This window comes from Rhododendron vialii, chromosome 6a, assembly GCF_030253575.1.
Source record: "Rhododendron vialii isolate Sample 1 chromosome 6a, ASM3025357v1".
NCBI classification, from domain to species: Eukaryota; Viridiplantae; Streptophyta; class Magnoliopsida; order Ericales; family Ericaceae; genus Rhododendron; species Rhododendron vialii.
The window spans coordinates 10,066,017-10,092,002 of NC_080562.1; the positions used below are offsets into that span (position 1 = coordinate 10,066,017).

General features: G+C 42.8%; 2 protein-coding genes across 7 annotated transcripts in view; both read left to right on the plus strand.

Annotated features, from left to right (window-relative positions):
* Positions 1–25,986, plus strand: part of LOC131331347 (protein SABRE-like) — a 64,379-nt gene that overhangs the window by 15,703 nt on the left and 22,690 nt on the right. For all 6 annotated transcript variants that reach the window (XR_009201365.1, XR_009201364.1, XM_058365237.1 and 3 more), the window contains exons 6-8: positions 1,439–1,609; positions 1,710–1,787; positions 24,715–24,966. Coding sequence is in view for 4 of the 6 variants with exons in the window: in XM_058365237.1 (XP_058221220.1) it covers positions 1,439–1,609; positions 1,710–1,787; positions 24,715–24,966 (501 nt within the window). In the remaining 2 variants the exon portion in view is untranslated. The remainder of the gene's footprint in view (positions 1–1,438; positions 1,610–1,709; positions 1,788–24,714; positions 24,967–25,986) is intronic.
* On the plus strand, positions 5,871–7,795 carry LOC131331348 (uncharacterized). Its single transcript, XM_058365241.1, has 2 exons — positions 5,871–7,466; positions 7,616–7,795. The coding sequence occupies exons 1-2, from the start codon at positions 6,989–6,991 to the stop codon at positions 7,651–7,653; spliced, it is 516 nt and encodes a 171-aa protein (XP_058221224.1). The 5' UTR covers positions 5,871–6,988; the 3' UTR covers positions 7,654–7,795.

Sequence of the window (25,986 nt, forward strand, 5' to 3'; positions counted from 1 at the left end):
GGGAGAGTTTTATCTAATGTCAAATGTAGTATGGAGAAAAGGTAGAAAGAATGTTTCACATACAGGTTGTTAGAGCTATTCTCACATCAATAATTTTTACCTCTCAAGCTAGCATATACCTTGGGCATCGTTTCCGGTCTTTACCAATTGGGTTTGAGTTGGATGCTTTACTGTGGTAGTAGAGGTAGGATTTTTGGAGGCTTTCGGACAAGACTATCTTGGTTGATTTCCCCGTTGTTTGGCGTTTAGTCCACGTTTCTTTTTTATTCCTATTTTATGGAACCTTTGTTGACTGCTCAGCGTGCGAGTTAGGGGTCACACCTGTTGGGGAGTATTAGAGCTTGTCTCATATTGATTAATTATTACCTCCCAAATTAGTATATGATTGTGGGCGGTCTCTTCACTCATCGGCAATTACTTTTGAGTTGGATGCATTAACACAAGTCATCAAGTGCATGAAGGAGAGAGTAAAATCTAATAATGTAATATATTTGACAAAGATAACATAAAGAAATCCAGTTCTATTTTATTTGATGGATAAATACTTTGTACATAAACCGAACTGAAAACTGATTTGTTTATTAAGTGTTTAAAAGCTGAACAAACCAACCTCTAATTAGAAAACTAACTAAAATTGACCAGTTCATTTGGCGGTCCATTCAATTAACATCCCTAACAAATTTTTAAAAGTTGAAGAAAATTTAGGAATAGAGTATATGGAGTTGACTTGAACTAGTTTTCTATGAAGAAGAGTGGTTGAAGAAGCTGAGGGTTAGTAAGATGATAGGAAACGTAAGGTAATTGGAGGAAGGTCAATGGAAGAATTTTGAATCAAACCTATTTGGAATTATGTTTCTACTACGAAGTATATTTATTTGGAACTGTTATATTTTTGGTAACTCTAACTTATAGCTAAAAACTTCAGCCTAAAAGCGGTCATTATTGCATAGCTTTTATATTTATTGGCTCCATTCCTCACAGCTTAAGCTTTTCAAACAATTGGTGATGAACCATGGTGTCAGAGCCTGGATTTTTTAAGCGTTCTTGGGTTCAAGTCTCGTTATTTGTATTTGTTACCTGTTTGCATTCTTCTTCTCTGCATTGTGTTGACTTTATGTATGGTTGTTTGCATCTCCATGTCCTAGACAAGGTTTTTTTTTTGGATAGGCATGTCCTAGACAAGGTTGCATGCGAGGTATGGCATTGGATAGCTTGATGTAGATTACTAGCACAATTACCTCGCAACTTAAAGCTTTTTGGGGACTTCTAGTGATTTGGCATCCGGATGCACACAATTCCCTCTCTCATGTTGTGGGGAGCCACCCGTGAGAGTACGGGCTGTATGGATACAACATAAATAATCTCAATTTGAAATTTCCAAAGTTCAGGCTGTTGTGAGAGACAGTTAACAATCTTTTTTTTTTTTTGGGTTTCATAGCTATACTTCAATTTACCCAAGCTGGATGTGAAGTTTGTGCATAGGAGACATGATCTTGTTGTTGAAAATAACATCATGGGTATTCAAGTTGAAATCATCAAAGAACGATCTATGGAAGAAGTAGGGGAGAGTACACGCCTTGATATTCGAATGGATTTTAATGAGATTCATGTAAGTATATAGCTGCCAATGCTTTTTAGAGCTTTTGGGTATCATAATTTATATTTTTGTTTAGTCCTTTTTTCACGGTGATTTTTGTATCATATTGCAGCTTTTAAGAGAAGCTAGCATTTCTGTCTTGGAGATACTAAAACTTGGTGTTGTTTCTTCAGCTTACATTCCTTCACAGGTTGGTGGGCGTAATCTGTTGTCAAATTGTAATCTATTGGGCTTGCTTACACATTATTCTTTTATCCATTGATCTTTGGTGGGCACCTAATGGATAAAATTGCTTCATCAGCACTCTAAAGTAGCAAACTGGCACTTGACGTCATTTTTTATACAACTTTTCAAATGAGAATTATATGTCTGACAATATGGCCTCAAAGAGAAGAAAGAGAAACTTGCTTCTTGAGACAGCTTGCAATAAGTTCAACTGTTCAAGAAATACTTTTTCTTAGAGATGTGAAGGGTGTGGGTAGTATGTTCCATTAAACGGGAGATATCTGTTGATAGATGAGTTCTAGTGGATTATTGTGATATGGCCTTGTTAGGAGTTACTCCCTCCGTCCCAAATTGTTTGTCTGGTCCGCAAAACGATAACTTTCAAATAATGCAATTTAAACTTTTTTTTTCACAAATTAAAAGAACTCATTGATATCTAGTAAGTTATTAAAAAACTTTTGCATTTTTCTTGCAAAAATTATATTATTTTTAACTCCGTTTTGCGGACCGGACAAACATTTTGGGACAGAGGGAGTAAGGGTTTTAGTATTAGTGAGTGAGGGTCTTTTGTCTTTTAGTATTTTGTACTCTCCCGCTATATATCTCAATAATACGCGTGTGTTTAGAGGCTACTCAAGCACTTCTCATTACCTTCCTTATAACATGGTATGAAAGCAGTGATCCACCGCTACTCTCTACCTATCTGCAGGGGTGGAGGTAGTGTGTGGTAGGGGGTCACTTACCCACTGAGTTAAAAAATACCCCTAAACCATGTATACTTTTTGGGTTATTTTGTAAACTTTTCTCCAAGTCTATTGTTCTTGTCCCAAATATCCCACTGTTAAATAGCTTGATATATGTTGGGCTTATTTCCTAACAGCTTAACCTTTTGGGATTACTTGTAACTTAACATGGTATAAGAGCTTTGGTTGGGAGAGGCCTTAAGTTTAAGTCTCTCCGTTTGCATTTATTCTTTGGTTGCATTTTGCTTCTACCTTTCATATTTTGTTTTGCTTTATCAATGAAATTTTCATCTCGATGTACAAGACGAGGTTGCACGTGAGGGGGGGTATTAAATAGCTTGATATACATTGTTGGGTCCATTTCCTAGCAGCTTGAGCTCTTGCATAGAGATAAACTAAAACGTCAAATTCACTAAAAGACAATCATCCATTATTTAAAATAGAGGTTGAGAGAGATTGTTTGGTTCCAGTCGTTTGTTTAAGAGATGAGAGATCAGCATGGTGTACTAATGTGAGAGGATCGTTTAGCCCTTAGGTTATCACCTTAGTTACATTTTTGCCCTTAAGAATAAATTTGGTGCGAATTGAAAGAGGCTCACCAAGTGCATGCCTTGTGCCTTTTCCAAAGGCGCGTGCTTTTGTCGCCTAGGCCTCGCCTTATCAAGTCACCACACTTAGACCCCCTCCACGCACCAAGAGTGAGCCTTGATGCGCCTTGTGCCAAGATGTGCCTTTTGCAACTATGGTTGCACTTCAATCTTCTGTGTCACGCTACCGGGACCATTGTCGTCTTGGCCATTTATCCCTTTAGAACCTAGAATGGATGGTTCCGTCATGCAATTGTGTCAAGGTTTTACCATGAAGTATATGAGTTTCGTAAACATCACCATGTTTCCTTTTCCTTGTAGGGTATATTCAGATGTTTGGGGTCTTATGCATGTTCTTTAACGTTTTGATTTTTTAGTATTTTGTTGTCTTTGTGGATGATTACTCTCGAGTAACTTATGCTTATCTTATAAAAGAATGTTATGAGTAGTACTCCATTTTTAACTATGAAAATAAAAACTCGGTTTGGTGTTTTCTATTTTTAGTGTTTGGCTCTGTAACACTCATGAATATTTTTTGTCATAGATTGTCCACATTCTTTGATAACCGTGGTATTATTTATCAATTCTCTTTTGCTCGAATGTCCCAACAAAATGAAGCTGCCAAACACAAGTTGAGACACTTGGTAGAGGACATATGTGCCCTCCTATTTCAAATCCAGGTACCCGAATCCTTGTGGAGTGATGGTGTTCTTACGGCAGGTTATCTAGTCTTATGCCATGGTCCTTAGGGGTCATATTCTTCCCTGCTCGACCTCTTCATCCACTAACTCCTTAGGTTTTTGGGTGCTCATATTATGTTCATGCCCTTAATTCCGATCGTAATAAACTTAGGGATGGTAAGGGGGGGGGGGGGGAATTAGGGAGGTGCTGTCCGGAGAATAATCGGGTCGCCATTCACCTTCGTAATTTGCACTATCTGTGTTCTTTTGCTATGGTTTTGACAAGAAAACAAGATATTAATGAGTAATGAGAGTTAAAAAGATTAAAAAGAAAGAAAACAAAGGAACGAAATGTGACTTATTATATTAGGTCTATTACTCTTATCATATTTAATCAAATGAACTCTACAAAGATATAAAATACAGAAATCTTAATCTTAATTATTATAACTAGAGGAGGATTGGGTACGACGGGATGGGGAAAAAAAAACCATACCGACACCTTTCTCTGATCGGATTGTCGAATACCCTCTCAGATTGGGGTGGGGAGGTTGGAGGAGGGGACATGACCGTGGAAATCACCATCCCTTAATAAACTTGATCCTTGGTCCATCAAGTGTGTGTTTTTTAGTTACTTCCGCACCTAGAAAAGATATAAATGTTACTCACCATTAGTTCGTTGTTATTTTGTCTGTTCTGATGTTACATTAATGTGTTTTTAACTTTTTCCTCTGTTCCTCTTGTTGTTTGGAGAGGAAAAGGTGTGTAGGGTGTTAAATTAACCCTCACACAAAATAATTTATTTATATAAAGAGATAGTTCGTTACACAGTGTAATTAAGCAATGTGGGACTAAACACAATATACTAGTATACTCGTATACTAGTATTCCAACACTCCCCCTCAAGCTGGGAAATAGATATCACACAAACCCAGCTTGTCACATAACATCTCCAACCGGGGTTTAAACAATGACTTGGTGAATATGTCAGCCAATTGAGCACTTGTAGACACGAAAGGAGTTGCTATAACACCACCAGTCAACTTCTCTCGCACCAGATGACAATCAACTTCGATATGCTTAGTCCGCTCATGAAATACAGGGTTGGATGCAATGTGAATTGCAGCTTGATTATCACAATACAAATTCATAGGCAATTGCACATTGAATCCTATCTCCTCAAGAAAAGATCGCACCCACACAATTTCACATGTGGTATGAGCCATGGCTCTATATTTTGCCTCTGCACTAGACCGTGCAACCACGGTCTGTTTTTTACTCTTCCAATTAACAAGATTGCCACCAAGGAAAACACAATATCCAGTGGTTGACCTCCTGTCAGATGGGCCTCCTGCCTAATCAGAATCAGTGAAGGCCTCAATACGCAAATGACCATTAGCTCTATAAAATAGACCACGTCCAGGATGAGACTTGAGATATGTTGGAATACTAGTATACTCATATACTAGTATATTGTGTTTAGTCCCACATTGCTTATTTACATTATGTAATGAACTATCTCCTTATATAAATAAATGATTATGTGTGAAGGTAAAAGTAACCTTACACACTTTTTTCCTCTCCAAACAACATGGTATCAGAGCGGGTTCTCAATCCCAATCTTAAACCACCTTTGAAACCCTAAACCTACTATAGCAGCCACCATTGGCCGACTACGATAGCCACCCACTACCCACCAGCCACCATCGGCCCACACCCAGTCGCCACCAGCCACCATCGGCCCACACCCACTACCCACCAGTTACCGTCGGCCCTCCTCTAGTCCCGACAATCACCGTCGGCCCTCACCCAGTCACTGTCGGCCCTCCTCCAGTCCCGACAGCCACCATCAGCCCACAACCAGTCCTCGTTCGTCCTCCTCCAACCCCGACAGCCACCGTCGGCCCTCACCCAGCCCTCGTCGGCTCTCCCCAGCCCCCGTCGGCCCCTGCCCATCCCTCGGCGACCTCTCTTTCATCATCACCGACCTCCGGCAACTCTCGTTGGCTCTCTCCAGCCCTGCCCAGTCGCTGGCGACTCTTGCCGGCTCTTGTCCGGCCACCGGCGACCCTCGCCGGCCCTCGTCTGCCTCCGGCACCTCTTCTAATTGCTGATCTCTGTCTCTTGATGCTTCTGTCGCTTGCTTCTGACACTCTAGTATGAGTTTGCCATTGGTATTTTATTCTGTTCTTATTTGTGGGCTTATTTGGCTGCCCTACTTTATGTCTGGCTATTTTGGACTTCTCGTTTCTTCTTGGTCTTGTTATTTTACTGCTCTTGTTTGCTGGTGATCGCGGTTTGTTGATGATTGTGGCTGCCTCTGTGTTATTGGCATAGTTTCTGGTTGGTATATTTGCAATGAGCTCTGGCACTGCCTCTGTTTCTAGTTCTAGTACTGTGACTTCCGCTGTTAGTCGTTCTTCCCGGTCTCGTGACAAGTTACCTCTACCTTATTGAATGGTCGAAATTATGCTGTTTGGGCTAAGGCTGTTGAAGTCTATTATGTCGGGGAGTCTGACTATCATTATCTTACTGATGATCCTCCCGCGGCGACTGCCGCATCATATGGTGCTTGGGTTCCTGCAGATGCTAAGATTCGTGTTGAGCTTTGGAATAGTATGGAGGAAAATATTAAGAATACTCTGGTTTTCTTATCTACTGCGAAAAAAGTATGGATGAAGGTTAAGGAGATGTTCTCTGGGGTGATAATCTCCGCCAGACTTATGCTCTTCATCAACAGTTCTTTTCTCTTGACCTTGGCAACTTATCCTTGGAAGAGTATTATGCCAAGTTCTGTGGTGTGTGTGAGGAGCTCAACACTTGTGAGCCCATTTCTTCAGACATTCAGGTTATAGAGCGTCAGCGTGAGCGCTGCAGGTAGCTCGTTTTCTGTTTGGTTTACCTTCGCCAGCATATGATTCTATCCGGTCCAATCTTTTGGGTGGTAGAGATTTACCTTCTCTCAGTGAGGTGTTCAGTCGTGTCCGTCAGGCCTCTGTTCCTGACTCCAGTGTTGATTTGACCCCTGCTGCCCGCTCGGCTTTGGTTACCACGATTCCTCGTGATGGTACTTCTTCTCGTGGTTTTGACCGTGGGGGAAGCAGTCGTGGTCCTACTGGCCGTGGATATGGTCGTGATTCTGGTAGCAGTGGTCCGATGCAGTCTGTTGGTAGTCGTGATTCTGGTAGTGGTGGTCGTGGTCGTGATTTTAGTCGTAGTCGTGGTCGTGGTCGTGGTCGTGGGTCTCGTTCCTGCACCTATTGCCATGGTACTAATCATACAGTTGATTTTTGTTGGATTCTTCATGGTCGCCCATCTGCTCATCAGGTTACTGTTTCTGAGGATGATGGCTCTGTTTCTGTGCCCAGCTCCATTCCACGAGTTGTTACTATTCCAGAGGATGAGTATCATCGCCTGATTTCCCAGCCGCCCCCTTATGTGCCCTCCTCTTCCACTGCTACGTCCGCTCAGAAAGGCTCCACCTTTGCTGGCCTGGCCTCTAATACTCCGTGGGTTATTGATTCTGGAGCTACCGATCATATGGCAGGTCACTCCATCCACCTCTCTGGTTCTTGTCCTCTTGTGAAGTCTTCTAGTGTTGCCTTGGCTGACGGTTCCTCTTCTGACATTGCTAGTTTGGGTTCTGTTATTTTACATTCTTCTCTTACATTAGACTCTGTTTTACATGTTCCTCGTTTTCCCCATAGTCTTATGTCTGTTAGTAAACTTACCCAATCCTTAAATTGTTCGGTTACCTTTTTTCCTGGTTATTGTGTATTTCAGGATCTCCAGACGGGGAAGAAGATTGGTGGCGGTGTTGAGCGTGGTGGTCTATACTATTTTGACACTGGCGAACGCGAACCTCCTGCCTCTGTTGCTTTTCAGGCTTCCGTATCTCCTTATGAACATCATTGCCGTCTTGGTCATCCCTCCCTTCAGACTCTCAAGCAGTTAGTTCCGTCGTGTCGTGGTCTTCAGTCTTTGCCATGTGAAGTCTGTGAGTTCAGTAAACACCGTCGTGTTTCTTTTCCGCCTAGGGTAGAGAGTCGAGTGTCTCGTCCTTTTCATTTAGTTCACTCCGATATTTGGGGTCCAGTGCGTGTTTCATCACGTGGTGGTTTTCAGTATTTTGTTATTTTTGTGGATGACTATTCTAGGCTTACTTATGTTTATCTCATGAAAAACCGGTCAGACTTGTACTCAATTTTCAAATCTTTTTATATGGAAATAAAGACTCAATTTGATGTTTCTCTTCGTATCTTTCGTTCGGATAATGCTGGTGAATATTTCTATAATGTTTTGTCTGCCTTTTTTTATGAGCATGGTATTCTTCATCAATTTTTGTGTTCTCGCACTCCCCAACAGAATGGGGTTGCCGAACATAAGATACGACATTTGACAGAGGTTGCCCGAGCCCTTTTAATCCAGCGGACAGTTCCCAAATCCTTTTGGGGCGACGCCGTCCTTACTGCCGGCTACCTCGTGAATCGCATGCCCTCCCGCGTTCTTGGGGGCCAGATTCCCTATAGTATTTTGCACCCTGGTTGTTCTTTATATTCTTTACCTCTTAAAATTTTTGGGTGCACGTGTTATGTTCATGCCCTGGATCCCGGCCGCGATAAACTTGATCCTCGCTCTATTAAGTGTGTATTCCTTGGGTACTCTAGGACTCAAAAAGGTTATAAGTGTTATTCTCCCACTCTGCATCGCGAGTTTGTCTGTGCTGATGTTACGTTTCATGAGTTGTTACCCTATTTTCCGTCTTTGCCTCATGCGGATCCGTCTGAGTATATGCATATTTTGGTTCCTTCCGGGCAACCTCAAAAGCAGCACCCCCCGATGCAGGTATATGTTCGCCGTGCCAAAGCTGCACCACCACCCCCTCGGCCTACCGCTGAGTCTTCTCCTCCGTTGCGAGATTCGCCTCCACCTCCTTTGGCCCCTATTGCTCCACCTTCTCCTCCCATCGCTCTTCGTAAAGGTATTCGCACTTGTACTATCTTTCATCCTATTGCTAAATTTGTATCCTATGATCATCTGTCCCCTACCCTTCGTGCTTTTACTGCCTCTGTTTCCTCTGTCTTTGTTCCTAAAACTGTTCAGGAGGCTTTGTTCCTAAAACTGTTCAGGAGGCCTTGTCTATTTCTGAGTGGCGGACAGCTATGGAGGTAGAGATCTCTGCACTCCATGATAATGGGACTTGGGAGTTGGTTCCTCTACCCTTTGGCAAATCCACTGTGGGGTGCCGCTGGGTATTCACTGTGAAATATCACCCTGATGGGTCTGTTGAGCGTTACAAAGCTCGCCTTGTTGCTAAAGGCTACACCCAGACTTGTGGTGTTGACTATGCTGAAACCTTTTCCCTGGTTGCAAAGCTTGGTTCTGTCCGTCTCCTTATTTCTCTTGCAGCCAACCTTGGCTGGCCCTTATTTCAATTGGATGTCAAGAATGCTTTTTTACATGGCGATCTTCTTGAGGAGGTTTATATGGAGCAACCACCTGGGTTTGTTGCTCAGGGGGAGCGTTCTCAGGTATGTCGTCTTCGTAAAGCTCTTTACGGGCTTAAACAGTCTCCCAGGGCCTGGTTTGGAAAGTTCAGTGATGCAGTTTTGAAATTTGGTATGCATCGATGTCAGTCTGATCATTTTGTTTTCTCTCTCACATCTCCTCGAGGCAAAGTGTTATTGATTGTGTATGTCGATGATATTATTATTACGGGTGATGACCAGAGAGGTATTGATGCGTTGAAGGTCTTTCTGCAGAGTCAATTTCATACTAAAGACTTGGGTAGATTGCGATACTTTTTAGGTATCGAGGTGGCACGATCTAAAGATGGTATTAGTTTATCACAAAGGAAATATGTGCTGGATATCTTAGATGAGACTGGTTTGTTGGGGACAAAACCTGTCGATACCCCTATGGATCCTAATGTCAAACTATGCATTGATTAGGGGGAGGCGCTGTTTAGTCCTGATCAATATCGCCGTTTGGTTGGTAAATTGAATTATCTCACTATTACACGTCCTGATATTTCATTTGCAGTGAGTATCGTGAGTCAGTTTATGTCTGCTCCTCATGTGCCACATTGGGAGGCTGTTCTTAGAATTGTCAAGTATCTCAAGTCTCATCCTGGACGTGGTCTATTTTATAGAGCTAATGGTCATTTGCGTATTGAGGCCTTCACTGATTCTGATTGGGCAGGAGGCCCGTCTGACAGGAGGTCAACCACTGGATATAGTGTTTTTCTTGGTGGCAATCTTGTTAATTGGAAGAGTAAGAAACAGACCGTGGTTGCACGGTCTAGTGCAGAGGCAGAATATAGAGCCATGGCTCACACCACATGTGAGATTGTGTGGGTGCGATCTTTTCTTGAGGAGATAGGATTCCATGTGCAATTGCCTATGAATTTGTATTGTGATAACCAAGCAGCAATTCACATTGCATCCAACCCTGTATTTCATGAGCGGACTAAGCATATCGAAGTTGATTGTCATCTGGTGCGAGAGAAGTTGACTGGTGGTGTTATAGCAACTCCTTTCGTGTCTACAAGTGCTCAATTGGCTGACATATTCACCAAGTCATTGTTTAAACCCCGGTTGGAGATGTTATGTGACAAGCTGGGTTTGTGTGATATCTATTTCCCAGCTTGAGGGGGAGTGTTGGAATACTAGTCTCTATTATAAAACACAAGGGTGTGGGCCTCCACACAAGATAAGTTAATCTAAGAGCTAAGATTGATTTGATCCAATGGCTGATATGTGCTCTCCAACTCTCTTAAGAAAGCACCCACATTCTTACAAATATATTACAAAAATGCCCCACTATCAAGATTCAAAAGGAAATTCCAATTCCAATAAAGTGGGTAGTGCCGTAGGCACGGGCAAGCACTAGTATACTCATATACTAGTATATTGTGTTTAGTCCCACATTGCTTATTTACATTATGTAATGAACTATCTCCTTATATAAATAAATGATTATGTGTGAAGGTAAAAGTAACCTTACACACTTTTTTCCTCTTCAAACAACAAGATACTTGACAATTCTAAGAATGGCCTCCCAATGTGGCAAACGAGGAGCATACATAAACTGACTCACAATACTCACTGCAAACGAAATATCAGGACGTGTAATAGTGAGATAATTCAGTTTACCAACCAAACGACGATATTGATCAGGACTAGACAGTGCTTCCCCCTGATCAATGCATAGTTTGACATTGGGATCCATAGGGGTATCGACAGGTTTCGCCCCTAACAAACCAGTCTCATCTAAGATATCCAGCACATATTTACTCTGCGATAAACTAATACCATCTTTAGATCGTGCCACCTCAATACCTAAAAAGTATTGCAATCTACCCAAGTCTTTAGTATGAAATTGACTCTGCAGAAAGGCCTTCAATGCATCAATACCTTTTTGGTCGTCACCCGTAATAATAATATCATCGACATACACAATCAATAACACTTTGCCTTGAGTAGATGTGAGAGAGAAAACAGAATGATCGGACTGACATCGACTCATACCAAATTTCAAAACTGCATCACTGAACTGGCCAAACCAGGCCCTGGGAGACCCTTTAAGCCCATAAAGGGCTTTACGAAGGCGACATACCTGAGAACGCTCCCCTTGAGCAACGAACCCGGGTGGTTGCTCCATATAAACTTCCTCAAGAAGATCGCCATGTAAGAAAGCATTCTTGATATCCAATTGAAATAAGGGCCAGCCAAGCTTGGCGGCAAGAGAAATAAGGAGACGGACAGAACCAAGCTTCGCAACCGGGGAAAAGGTCTCAGCATAGTCAACACCATAAGTCTGGGTATAGCCTTTCGCAACAAGGCGAGCCTTGTAACCCTTAACAGACCCATCAGGATGATATTTCACAGTGAATACCCAGCGGCACCCCACAGTTGACTTTCCAAAGGGTAAAGGAACCAACTCCCAAGTTCCATTATCCTGGAGCGCAGAGATCTCCTCCACCATAGCTGTCCGCCACTCACAAATAGACAAGGCCTCCTGAACAGTTTTAGGAATAAAGACAGAGGAACAGTGGGGGACAAGTGATCATAAGATACAAATTTAGCAATAGGATGAGAGATAGTACAAGTGCGAATACCTTTACGAAAAGCAATGGGAGGAGAAGGTGAAGAAGTAAAGGCCAAAGGAGGAGGACTTGGATCTCGCAACGGAGGAGAAGGTGCAGCGACATGCGGAGGTGGTGGTGGTGGTGCAGCTTTGGCACGGCGAACATATACCTGCAGCGGGGGTGGTTGCTTGTGAGGGCGCCCGGAAGGAACCAAAATATGCATATACTCAGACTGATCCCCGTGGGAGGAAGTTGGAAGATAGGGTAACGACTCATGAAACGTAACATCAGCACCGACAAACTCGCGATGCAGAGTGGGAGAATAACACTTATAACCTTTTTGAGTCCGAGAGTACCCCAGGAAGACACACTTGATAGAGTGTGGATCAAGTTTATCGCGGCCAGGATCAAGGGCATGAACATAACATGTGCACCCAAAAATTTTAAGAGGTAACGAATATAAAGAACAACTAGGGTGCAAAATACTATAGGGAATCTGGCCCCCAAGAACGCGAGAGGGCATACGATTCACGAGATATCTGGCAGTAAGAACGGCATCGCCCCAAAAGGATTTGGGAACCGTCATCTGGATTAAAAGTGCGCGGGCAACCTCTGTCAAATGGCGTATCTTGCGTTCGGCAACCCTATTTTGTTGGGGAGTGCGAGAACACGAAGATTGATGAAGAATACCATGCTCATCAAAAAAAGCAGACAAAACATTATAGAAATATTCACCAGCATTATCAGAACGAAAGATACGAAGAGAAACATCAAACTGAGTTTTATTTCCATATAAAAAGATTTGAAAATGGAGTACAAGTCGGACCGATTTTTCATGAGATAAACATAAGTAAGCCTAGAATAGTCATCCACAAAAATAACAAAATACTGAAAACCGCCACGTGAAGAAACACGCACAGGACCCCAAATATCTGAGTGAACTAAATGAAAAGGACGAGACACTCGACTCTCTACTCTAGGTGGAAAAGAAACATGATGATGTTTACTGAACTCACAGACCTCACATGGCAAAGACTGAAGACTACGACACAACGGAACTAACTGTTTGAGAGTCTGAAGAGATGGATGACCAAGACGGTAGTGATGCTCATAGGGAGATACAGAAGTCTGAAGAGCAATGGAAGCAGGAGGTTCGCCAGTGTCTAAATAGTATAGACCACCACGCTCAACCCTGCCACCAATCTTCTTCCCCGTTTGGAGATCCTGAAAAACACAATAACCAGGAAAGAATGTAATCGAACAATTTAAGGATTGGGTAAGTTTACTGACAGACATAAGACTATGGGGAAAATGAGGAACATGTAATACAGAGTCTAAGGTAAGAGAAGAATGTAAAATAACAGAACCCAAACCAGCAATGTCGGAAGAGAAACCGTTGGCCAAGGCAACACGAGAAGGCTTCACAAGAGGACGAGAACCAGAGAGGTGGATGGAGGGGCCTGTCATATGATCGGTAGCACCAGAATCAATAACCCACGGATTATTAAAGACCAGGCCAACAAAGGTAGAGCCTGTTTGAGCGAACGTAGCAGTGGAGGAGGAGGGCGCATGAGAAGGCGGTTGGGAAATCAGGCGATGATACTCATCCGCCGGAATAGTAACAACACGTGGGGCGGGGCCGGGCACTGAGCTGGACAACACGGAGCCATCATCCTCAGAAACGGTAACCTGATGCGCAAATGGGCGGCCATGAAGAATCCAACAATACTCAACCATATGATTAGTACCATGGCAATAGGTGCAGGAACGAGGGCCACAACCACGGGCACGATTACTATTACCAGAATCACGATTACGACCACCACTACTAGAATCACGGCTACCAACAGACTGTACCGAACCACTACTACCAGAATCACGACCAAATCCTCGGCCAGGGGGACCACGACTGCCTCCCCCTGACTCTCGACTACCACGGTCAAAACCACGAGAAGAAGGACCACCACGAGGAACCGTGGTAACCAAAGCCGAGCAGGCAGCAGGAGTCAAATCAACAGCACTGGGGTCAGAAACAGAGGCTTGGCGGACGTGATTGAACACCTCACTGAGAGAAGGTAAATCTCTATCACCCAAAAGATTAGACCGGATAGAATCATAGGCCGGCGAAGGTAACCCAAACAGAAAACGAGCCACCTACAAGCGCTCACGTTGACGCTCCATAACCTGAATATCTGAAGAAATGGGCTCACAAGTATTGAGCTCCTCACAAACACCACAGAACTTGACATAATACTCCTCCAAGGATAAGCTGCCAAGTTCAAGAGAAAAGAATTGTTGATGAAGAGCATAAGTCTGGCGTAGATTATTAGCCCCAGAAAACATCTCCTTAACCTTCATTCATACTTTCTTTGCAGTAGATAAGAAAACAAGAGTAATCTTAATATTTTCCTCCATACTATTCCAAAGCTCAACTCGAATCTTAGCATCTGCAGGAACCCAAGCACCATATGAGGCGGCAGTCGCCGCGGGAGGATCATAGTAAGGTAATGGTATTCCGATTCCCCGACATAATAGACTTCAACAGCCTTAGCCCAAACAGCATAATTTCGACCATTCAACAAGGTAGAGGTAATGGACAACCTGTCACAAGACCGAGAAGAACGACTAACAACCGAAGTCACAGTACTAGAACTAGAAACAGAGGCGGTGCCAGAGCTCATTGCAAATATACCAAGCAGGAACTAGACCAATAATACAGAGGCAGCCACAAACATCAACAAACCACAATTACCAGCGAACAAGAGCAGTAAGAGTACGATAACACCAGCACATGAAATCAAACAGAAGCTGAAAAAAACAGCAACGATAGTAGCAAAGAATTCCGAACAATAACAGCAGCAACAGAACCCCAAATCAGGAGTATAAGAGCCAAATCATGAAGGCACAACGGAAATACCTAACTTACAGCAACATGGAGTAGAGATCAGACCACACATTAGCTGAACAAGAGCAGATCAGACCACAAAAAACAACCAGGACAGTACCAGAAAGGTCACCGGAGACCGGGCGACGGGCAGCGAGGGTCGCCGGAGACTGGGCGACGGGCAGGGACGGTCGCCGAAGGCTGGGTGCTGGCCGGGTGGGCCGGGTGATAGGAGTTCGCAGGTGTAGAGGTGTCAGGGGTGATGGAGGCAATGAGAGGGTGGATGGAGGAAGGCCGGCTGGGGCTGGGTGACGAGCGGTGAGGTCGTCGGAGGCTGGTAGACGGGTGAGGATGGGCGGCGAGGGTCGACGGCCGTGGGAGAGTTGGCGGCGAGGGTGGGGGCTAAGGTTTCGAAGGTTGGGGTCTAGGTTTTCGAGGTTTTCGAGGTAGAAGGGAGGATTGTCAAAGGCCGAAGGTGGTGGGTGGCTGTCGGCGGTGGTGGGTGGTTGCCGTCTATAGTGGGTTTAGGGTTTCAAGGGTAATTTATAATTAGGGTTAAGAATCCGCTTTGATACCATGTTGTTTGGAGAGGAAAAGGTGTGTAGGGTGTTAAATTAACCGTCACACAAAATCATTTATTTATATAAAGAGATAGTTCGTTACACAGTGTAATTAAGCAATGTAGGACTAAACGCAATATACTAGTATACGAGTATTCCAACACCTCTCATGTGGATCTATCTCATTATATGGTCTCTTTAGTTATATCACCACCGCTGCCTATTGTGCGGCCGTTGTAGATGTATGCTCACTAGTCCAAGATTTTGCTGAGTCCATCTCTGCCAATCACCCCGTCGTCTCCACCATTGCGAGATATAGTACATTAGTACTCCATCCTTATTTCTCTTTGCAAAGGTATTTGTTCTTGTACTTCTCATCCTATTGCTTATATGTGTCTGTTACACAGTCTTGGGTAGAACACAACCCCAACAGCTAACTATTGAAGTAAGGGTGCCCTCATGCTTATATTCTTCATATTACCTTGGTACCCAAGAGATGTGGGACTTTGCTTCACACCTTCTCTCATGCTCAGCGTGTTCACTCAGAAGCACTTGTAGCATGCAGGCCAGGGACACGCACCCTACCCATCCTTGACATACCCGGCTCTGATACCATGTTACATGGTCTTGGGTAGAACTCAACTCCAAAAGCTAGCTATTGAAGTGAGGGTGCCCTCATGCCTATATTCTTCATATTACCTTGGTACCCAAGCGGTGTGGGACTTCGCTTCACGTATGATCACTTGTCCCTATCACTTTGTGGTTTTGTTACATTTGTTTTGTCTGTGTTTGTTCCTACCGGTATTCAGGAGGGTTTGTCTATTACTGAGTGGCGAACAATTATGGAGGATGAGATATTTGCTGTTCATGAGAATGGTACTTAGGAGTTGGTTCCTCTTCCTTTTGAGAAAATCATTGTTCAGTGTCGGCGAGTGTTAAATGAGTAAATACCATCCTGATGGCTCTCTTGAGTGCTACAAAACTCGCCTTATTATAAAAGGCTGCACACAGACTTAAAGTGTTGATTATGCGGAGACTTTTCTATCATGTTAACGAGATTGGCTCTGTTTGGCTTCTCATTTCTCTTGCTACCAATCTTTGTTGGCCCTTGTTTCAGTTGGATGCCAATAATGCATTCTTGCGTGTAAATCTCTACATGGAGCAACCATTTGTGTTTGTTACTTAGGGGGAGAGTACTATGGCCTGTCACCTTTGCAAAGCTCTTCTATCTTAAGGAGTCTCCTACAGCTTGGTTTGGCAAGTTCAGTGATGCATTTATGTAATTTGATGTGCGTCGTTGTCATTCAGATCATTGCATCTTCTCTCTCATATACGATCAAGGTAAAATGTGGTTGATTGTCTATGTGAACGACATTATCATTCCCTACGATGATTAGAAAGGCATTGATGAGTTGTAGAACTTCTTACAACACCATATACATACCAAGGACTTGGGTCAAATTGAGATATTTCTTGTGTGTTGAGGTGGCGTGATTTGCGGATGGAATTTGTTCATCCCAGAGGAAGTATGTTTTGGATTATTTTGGGGGAGATTGAGTTTCTGGGAAGAGACTCATGGATACATCTATGGATTCCAATTGTCAAACTTTATGTTGATCAGAAGAAGTTGCTTCCTATTCTTGACCAGTTCGCGGCTTGGTTTATAAGTTGAACTATCTTACTATTACACGCCTGAATATTTCATTTTCCATTATTACAGTGAGTCAGTTTATGTTTGCACCTTGACTTCCACATTGGGAAGCGGTTCTTAGAATTGTGAAGTATCTCAAGGTTCATCCAAGGCGTGGTTTTCTTTATCGAGCAAGTAGAAATTTGCGTGTTGAGGCATTATTGATTCAAATTGGCAGGAGGACCATCTGATAGGAAAATGATACTGTAGTTGGTGTCTTCCTTGCTGGAAATCTTGTTAGTCGGAAGAGCAAGAAGTAGACAGTGGTTGTGAGCTTAAGTGCAAAAGCATAATAGAGAGTGAAATTGTTTGGGTGTGATTTTTCCTTGAGGAGATAGGTATTAGTGCGCAATTACCCTTGAATATGTTATGTGATAATCAAGCGGCGAATCACATTGCATCTAATCCTGATTTCCAAGAGAGGACTAAGCACATTGAGGTAGATTGCTTGCCTGTCCGAGAAACGGTGGATATTGTTATGGTTGCTGTAAAGAGAGAGAAGTGTTTAGGGTTTGTAACTTAACCCTAAGACTCGCATAATATAGTATATAGTGTATATAGTGAAGCGTGATACGATACAATTACCTAACTAGCCCTCACTATATTTTTTTTGGGGTAAATACCCTCACTATATTCTAACAGTTGCTACCCCAATTATTTCCATAGGTTCTCAAATATCTCACATATACACCAAAACCTTTGTGCTAGCCACTCATAGAGGTACTATGTAACAAGTTAGGTCTATGTAGTATCTACTTCCCAGCTTGAGGGGAGTGCCAGGAGTTTTGTCTTTTATTATTTTGCACTCTCTTACTATACACATCAATACGTGTGTGTTAGGTTACTCAAACCCTAAGCAATTCTCATTAGCTCTCTCATAACAGGTCTCATGTCCTTTTTCTTTCTTTCCCCTCTTTCTCTCTCCTGGTAATAGAGTAATGTTCATTATACATGTGTTATTTACTCAAACCAAAATAAAACTTGATCCCCCAACGTTTTGACCTAATCTCAATCTTGTACATCTAATTCTGAGATTAACTTTATATTAACTTCTATATATAGATATGTACATGAATGCAAATTCCTGAGTTCCATACGTGGGAGGGGAAGGGAGGAACCAAAGGCCCTTATCCAGACAATATGGAATCAATCAAGTGGTTGCAAATGAGTAAAAGATCCCCCAGAGCAACATGTGTTCAGGTCAAAATTAGTTTTGAACTAGTCCATTTATGACAAGGGTTGAACATACTGTGTCGACATGTATCGAATGGAAGGACGAGACAATAAGGGCCGAAGACTGCTGATTTACCAGGTAGATGTAGTCGATTGATACAGTTGGTGCAGATAACGAGAGGGGAGGCGTGCTAGGGTTTCGGGATGGGAGAACTTGTGGCGACGGGATGTGGGAGTGGGGGTGGCGGTGGTGGTTCATAGGTTGGTGGGGTCGCAGGATGGATGGAGGAGGGAAGAAAGGGTGGTTGGGTGCTGAGGGGAAACAATATGGCTATGGTTTTCAAGTGGTTAGGGTTTCAAGGTGGAAGATGAAGATGATTTGGGCATCCTTTGTCATAACTTTTGCTGAATTTGTTTTCATGCTCTCTTCAGACTGGTGCATGTTCCACAATTTCCACTTGCTTGGATAGAAAATGTAATGGTAGCACTTTAGTCCAAAGCCATAAGGATTGGCGTATTTTTAAATGTCAGTGTTAAGTTATGGGTTTATATGTAATTAATTATAGTTTACATTTAATCTCTTATGTAAGTAGATTAAGTGATAAGGGTCATATGTATAATTACTGTTTACATGTGTATAAGTATAACGTAATGAAAAATAAACCCTAATTCTTTGGGTTCTCAATTCTATCTCTCATTTTACATGGTATCAGAGCTATGATCCTGATCGATGTCTCAAACGAGTAAAACCCTCATCTATTCTTACCTGTCGAGCACCCTTAACTGTCGAAGGCTTACCAACACCACACGACTTGTCGCCATGACTTGTTGACACTGTACGCTGCTCCGTTTTTTGCCGTACGACGTCGACAAGCCAGGTTCTTGCTCGACGAACCTTTTTCAACCTCCGACGAACTCAGATCTTGAGTTCCGATCACTTTTTGACGACACCCATACTCGCCGGAGACTCGCCAGCTCTTTTCCGACGTCGTCTGGCCCTGCCGACGAGTCCTTGACCAGTTCCGACTTCACCCCAGTCGCTCCCAAGCAGTTTCGACGCTGTACAGCCAATTCCGACACCATATTTGCCACTTCCGACGCTGTTCATCTGCACTATCTGCCAATTCCGACGCTGTCCGAACGTATTCAGCCTCTTCTGACGCTGGAGGACACTTGTTTACCTCCAGTTCAAGTTTTTTTTTGTTTCTTGGAGTTGGCTTGGCTTGGGTAAGAGTTTTTTTTTTTTAACACTGGTAGGAGTTTTTTCACACTGGACTGAGTTTGGGTCAGACTAATCTGTTTTTTTTTCGGAACCCTATTTATCTTATCGTTATAATTTGGGTTTGTTGAAATGTCGGAGAATAAACAAAAGGCTTCCGCTTGTACAAATGATGAGTTGAGTCGTGCAGGGACTCTAGATAATTTTTCTCTGGATATTTGCCATATTAAGTTGGATGGTACCAACTATTTGATTTGGTCTCGCACTTTTACTTTAGCTATTAAGGCCAAAGGGATGTTAGAGTTCATCGAGGGCCTTGTTACTCCACCTATTGAGGCGGTCGAACTCAAGAAGTTTAAATCTCGGAAATCGTTAGTCATGACCTGGTTGTTTAACTCTATGAGAGCTGATATTCGCCATACCTTCCTGCTGCTTGATACCCCACATCAAATTTGGACTACTGCAGCCCAGACTTATTCTCAGCAAGGTAATGATGCACCGTGTTTTGAGTTGAGAAAGAGGCTCCGTGCGTTGGAGCAAAATCATCGTTCTGTTGCTGTGTATTTTGCTGACTTGAGTGGAGCTTGGGGGGAATTTGATTATTATCAGGGCTTTCAGGCTGTTTGTGCTGTGGATGCTGCTAATTGGCTCAAAAGGATAGAGAAATAGCGTGTTTATGACTTTCTTGCTGGCCTTGATCTGGAGCTTGATCAAATTAGAGTACAGGTGTTGGGTCGTATTCCGTTTCCATCATTGGGTGAGGCCTATTCTATTGTTCAACAGGAGGAGAGTAGAAGGGGTGCTATGTTGCACCCTCCTATTTCTGATCGTTCAGCCCTGGTTGCTACTTCTCGGGGTCTTGTTGGTTCTGATAGTGGGCCTATTCTCCAGGGTGGTAAGTCCTAGTCTGGTACTATCAGCGGGCCTCCTGATCGTGGGTCACTCCAGTGTGATTGTTGCCACAACACTGGTCATACTAGGGATTTCTGTTGGAAGCTACATGGTAAGCCCTCTCGTGGGCGCGGGGGTGGACGCGGTGGCCATGGTCATGGTCCTGTGCGTTCTCGGGCCCAGGCTCATGTTTCGGAGTCTACAATTGGCACATTTCTTGATTCTGGGGTCAGTACTGGGATTCAAGCGTCATCTGATCAAGTTGGTGGTTTCTCTCAGGGGGAGATACAAACTCTCAGGCGCCTTATGGCTCAGGCTGATTCTCCATCTACTATAGTTTCCTCTTCCACAGCAGCTCCTACTTCATCCTATTTTGCTCACACAGGTATCTCGGCTAATGCATTTACTGCCTCTTCTGCTATACCTTGGATTATCAATTCTGGTGCCTCAGATCATATGACTGGGTGTTCCTCTGTATTTGATTCTTACTCTACTTGTTCTGGTAAGGATAAGGTCCGAATAGCAGATGGGTCATTCTCTGCTATCTCAGGGAAGGGTTCCATTCGCTATTCTCCCTCCATTTCTCTCTCTTCAGTTTTACATATTCCCAACTTTGCCACTAATCTTATATCTGTTAGTAGCCTTACTCGTTCTGCTAATTGTTCCGTGACCTTTTTTCCTACTCATTGTGTCTTTCAGGAACTGGATACAGGGAAGGTGATTGGCAGTGGTAAATCACTGGGTGGCCTCTATTTTTTGGAGTCTGCACCTCGTCCGCCCATGTCATGTTGTCTTGCTCTGCAAGCAGATACGAGTCCAACTCTTACTATGTTACATCAATGGCACCGTAGATTGGGTCATCCATCCTTTGGCATTTTAGAGAAACTTTTTCCTCATTTAATAAAGCATTGTCCTAGGAGTCAGTTTTTTTGTGAAGCCTGTGAGCTTGGAAAACATAAACATTCATCTTATGCACCTATTAATAAACGGAGTGCGTCTCCTTTTACAGTTATCCATTCTGATGTTTGGGGTCCTTCCCCTGTTACCTCTCTTAAAGGTTTTCGGTGGTTTGTCACTTTTATTGACTGTTATTCTCGTGTTACTTGGGTATATTTACTTAAGTCCAAAAGTGACGTTTTTTTCTTGTTTTAAATCTTTTTATGTCATGGTACGCACTCAATTTGATACGAATATTAAAATTCTCCGTAGTGACAATGGGACCGAGTATATAGATAGAAACTTTAGGGCATTCCTAGAAGAAAATGGCATTCTTTATCGGACGACTTGTGTTGACACTCCACAACAAAATGGAGTTGCTGAACGCAAAAATCGTCATCTTGCTGAGGTAGCTCGCTCTCTTTTATTCACCATGAATGTTCCCAAATTTTTATGGGGAGAGGCGATTTTGACTGCTACCTATCTTATCAACCGTATGCCATCTAGTGTTCTCCAGTTCAAAACTCCTGTTGAGTGTCTTCCTCACAATTCTCGTGTCACCACTCTCCCACCGCGGGTGTTTGGTTGTGTGTGTTTTGTTCATGCCCCTCGTCCCTCTGGGGGCAAGTTAGGTCCTAAAGCCCATAAGTGTGTCTTTATTGGGTATTCTCCTACACAGAAGGGCTATAAATGTTATGATCCTCACTCTAGAAAGTTTTATGTCTCTATGGATGTTACTTTTTGGGAAACAGTGTCCTTTTACTCTCCCTCCACTCCCTCTCTTCAGGGGGAGCATCGGTAGGAAGAGATGAGGGAGGAAGAGATGTTGACCTCTTTTTATAATCATAGTGAGGGGGAGAGGTTGAAAGAGGTTAGAGAGGAACCAATATCTGCTGAAGGAGCAACTCGTGACATTGGTGACAATATTGAGGAACTACCACATCGACTGAAAGGGTCTAACCTAAAGACCTACATTAGACGGAAGAAAGGAAAGTCCTCATGTGTAATGCCACCTTGTCAATTACAATCCCCTGCTCCAGTTCCGGATTCCTCAACTGACTTATCTGGTAATGAATCTTCTCCTATTGAACCTCCTTTTATCGAGTCTGATAATCTTCCTATTGCTCTTCGAAAAGGTGTTAGGTCATGTACTCAACATCCCATCTCTCAATTTGTCTCTTATGATCGTTTATCTCCTCCGTACCATGCCTTTGTTTCGTCTCTTTCTTCTATATGTATTCCACAGAATTGGCAGGATGCATTCAGAATACCTAAGTGGAAAGGAGCTATGGTAGAAGAGATGACAGCTCTGAAAAAGAATGGCACTTTGGGAGCTAGTATCACTTCCAGGAGGAAAGAAATCAGTAGGATGCAAGTGGGTTTTCACTGTTAAGCAGAATGCTGATGGTACAGTTGAGAGATACAAGGCGAGACTTGTTGCCAAGGGCTTTACTCAAACCTATGGTATTGACTATGAGGAGACGTTTGCACCAGTAGCAAAGATGAACACTGTGCGAGCTCTGCTTTCTTGTGCTGCCAATTTGAATTGGCCCCTTCACCAGTTTGATGTGAAAAATGCATTCCTCCATGGTGAGTTAGAAGAGGAGGTATATATGGACGTACCACCAGGTTTCTCTTCCTCTGAGGCTGAAGGGAAGGTGTGTAGATTGAAGAAGGCCCTATATGGGTTGAAGCAATCACCTAGAGCGTGGTTTGACAGATTTTCCAAGGCTATGTTAGGGTTTGGATACAAACAGAGCCATGCAGATCATACTATGTTCATCAAGGGAGGCGCTGGTAAGATTGCTGTCCTTATTGTGTATGTTGATGATATAATAATGACAGGCAATGATGTGAATGAAATTCTTAATCTCAAATCTAGTTTGGCTCAAGAATTCGAGATTAAGGATTTAGGATCACTAAGATACTTTCTTGGCATGGAAGTGGCAAGGTCTGATAGAGGTATTTTTATCTCCCAACGGAAGTATATACTTGATCTTTTGGAAGAAACAGGTATGTTGGGTTGTAGACCTGCAAATTCTCCTATTGAGGCGAATCATCATCTTAGTGGCAATATGGGGGAGTGCACTGACAAGGAGAGTTATCAGCGACTTGTGGGTCGATTGATATACTTAGCTCACACTCGACCAGATGTTTCTTATGCAGTGAGCGTTGTTAGCCAGTTTATGCATGATCCTCGTGCTTCGCATCTGGATGCAGTTTATCGTATCTTGAGGTACCTCAAATCAGCTCTAGGAAAGGGAATTCTGTTCTCTAATCATGGTCACCTGCGATTGGAGACATTTACTGATGCTGACTGGGTTGGTTCTGTGGATGATAGACGCTCTACTTCTGGCTATTGTACTTTTATTGGGGGAAATTTGGTTACTTGGCGAAGTAAGAAGCAATCAGTGGTCGCCAGGTCTAGTGCAGAAGCTGAGTATAGAGCTATGGCTCATGGCATTTGTGAGCTCTTGTGGCTCTAAACCGTGTTACGCGATTTAGGAATTACTGATAATGGTCCTATGAAACTCTACTGTGACAATAAAGCTGCCATCAACATTGCTCATAATCCTGTTCAACATGACAGAACAAAACATATAAAGATTGACAGGCACTTCATCAAGGAGAAGCTGAGCGCAGGTTTGATATGTATGCCTTTTGTGAGATCTGAAGATCAACTGGCTGACATATTCACAAAAGGGCTTGGTAGCAAGAGTTTCCACCCCATTGTGTTCAAGTTGGGCTTGATTGATATCTTTGCACCAACTTGAGGGGGAGTGTTAAGTTATGGGTTTATATGTAATTAATTATAGTTTACATTTAATCTCTTATGTAAGTAGATTAAGTGATAAGGGTCATATGTATAATTACTGTTTACATGTGTATAAGTATAATGTAATGAAAAATAAACCCTAATTCTTTGGGTTCTCAATTCTATCTCTCATTTTACAGTCAGGGAGGCAATGCGCACAACAGCCCTCCCACTGGGACTAAAGTGGATTTTGCAGATTTTCATTGCCCGGCCTTTTGTGCTGTTCATGTGGGATTTGTTTTTATCTGAACATTTACTATTCTTGGTGGAATGCTAATAATGACGCATCTATGAAGATGTAGAATTGTAGGTGTTTTTGTTGCATTTATAAAATGCAACTATTAATGAATTGTTAAATTTTATTCGAGTAGCTATATTAGGTCTCTGATGTAGCTATTCTAGATGATTTCTGCACTCCTGTGAGGTTAACAACACATAGAAGGCAATTATAGCCAGCTCTGTGCAGCAATTCAATGATTTATTTGTTCCACGTCGGCTATTTTTCTACCGGGGTATCCAGATTGTATACACACATATCTGTAGGGAGTTGTTCTTTTGAATGGCACTGGCATTTTTTTTTGTGTGCATCTATGTATTTACTCGTTTATGATGCTTTGTTTTCCAGCATGATTTGCCTATCAGATATGAGAGTGATGTTAAGCTTGGGGATACACAGTGCAACATTATACTGAGCAGACTAAAGCCATGGATGCGCCTTCGCTCCTCAAAAGGGGAGAAAATGGTGCTTCAAGATGGGAGTTCTAACCCTGGAAGGCTGCATTCTACCGAATCCAAAGGCATCATATGGAGTTGTACAGTTTCAGCACCAGAGATGACTGCTATGCTTTATAGCCTGAGTGGTTCGCCCCTATATCTTGTATGTGATTTCTTCAATTTTTTTTTTTTGGTGTGTGTGTGTTGGTTTCTTTGACATCCCAGCTTTATATGCAAAATATTTAACTAGTATGGATAACGGAGTCAATATTTCCGATCCCGTAAGGAATTGTTCTTATTACTTCTCTTGCTAATGGTAGATCAGTTTTTGCAATGTTAAAGTGAAAACTTCAGATTGGGCGATGGCACTCCAGCCTACAATTGTCAAATTGACTGTTTTAAATTACATACCTGTAGATTAAAAAAATGGATGCAGTGACAATCCCATCATTAGTGCTTAACTGTTTCAGTGTGGAGACACAGCATTTGCTTCGCTGTTTCTTGTCTTCAGGGTTCAGCAATGAGCCCTTCTTTTTAATGTTGGGGCAAAGTTTCAATTGGAAATTGTTTGGAGGTATTATTGTCCAGTAAAATAATGGTGAGATAAATAACAATAACTAGGGTTTCACTTTAACCAGGACTAGGAATACAAAGATACAAGTTTACTGACATTTGGGAAAAAAGAGATCATCGGGTAGGAGGTTTGGATACTCCCATAGAAAGAGATTGTTTCCTTTATGTCGGATTGAGTACATTCAAAGTTTGAAAGCTAGCACCGGTTGGGGACATGTTGGAGAGATTCCTTTAATATAATATCAGCCAAGACATTGATGGGTAGAGCTGGACACGAGCTGAGGTGAGCAGCAAGGTTTTCCAGCTTGGTTTGGTCGTATACTCAAACTCACCTTGGGATTGTTAATGAAGCAAAGTCTCACGTTGCCTGGTATGAAAATAATGTGCAGTACATGAGGGTGTTTAGGGCACCTTTACCCAATGTTCTAAAAGTTGCTAGGCGCTAGTTGGGCAGTTGGCCACCTTCGAGTGATTTATCGGATTAATCGGCAATTAATTGGTGCATATTAATTAGTAATTAGCGATTAATCGTTCGTCGAACCTAATTGGATAGCCCCGCCAACGATAAATCAACGATTAATCACCGATTAATTTCTTGTTTTAGAACGCT

Excerpts from the sequence above, each read along its gene's own strand:
- LOC131331348 (XM_058365241.1), top strand. The coding sequence starts at position 6,989 with ATGCAGTCTGTTGGTAGTCGTGATTCTGGTAGTGGTGGTCGTGGTCGT. Across the intron at positions 7,467-7,615 it reads TTCCTCTTCTGACATTGCTA|GATCTCCAGACGGGGAAGAA; the intron begins GTTTGGGTTCTG and ends TGTGTATTTCAG.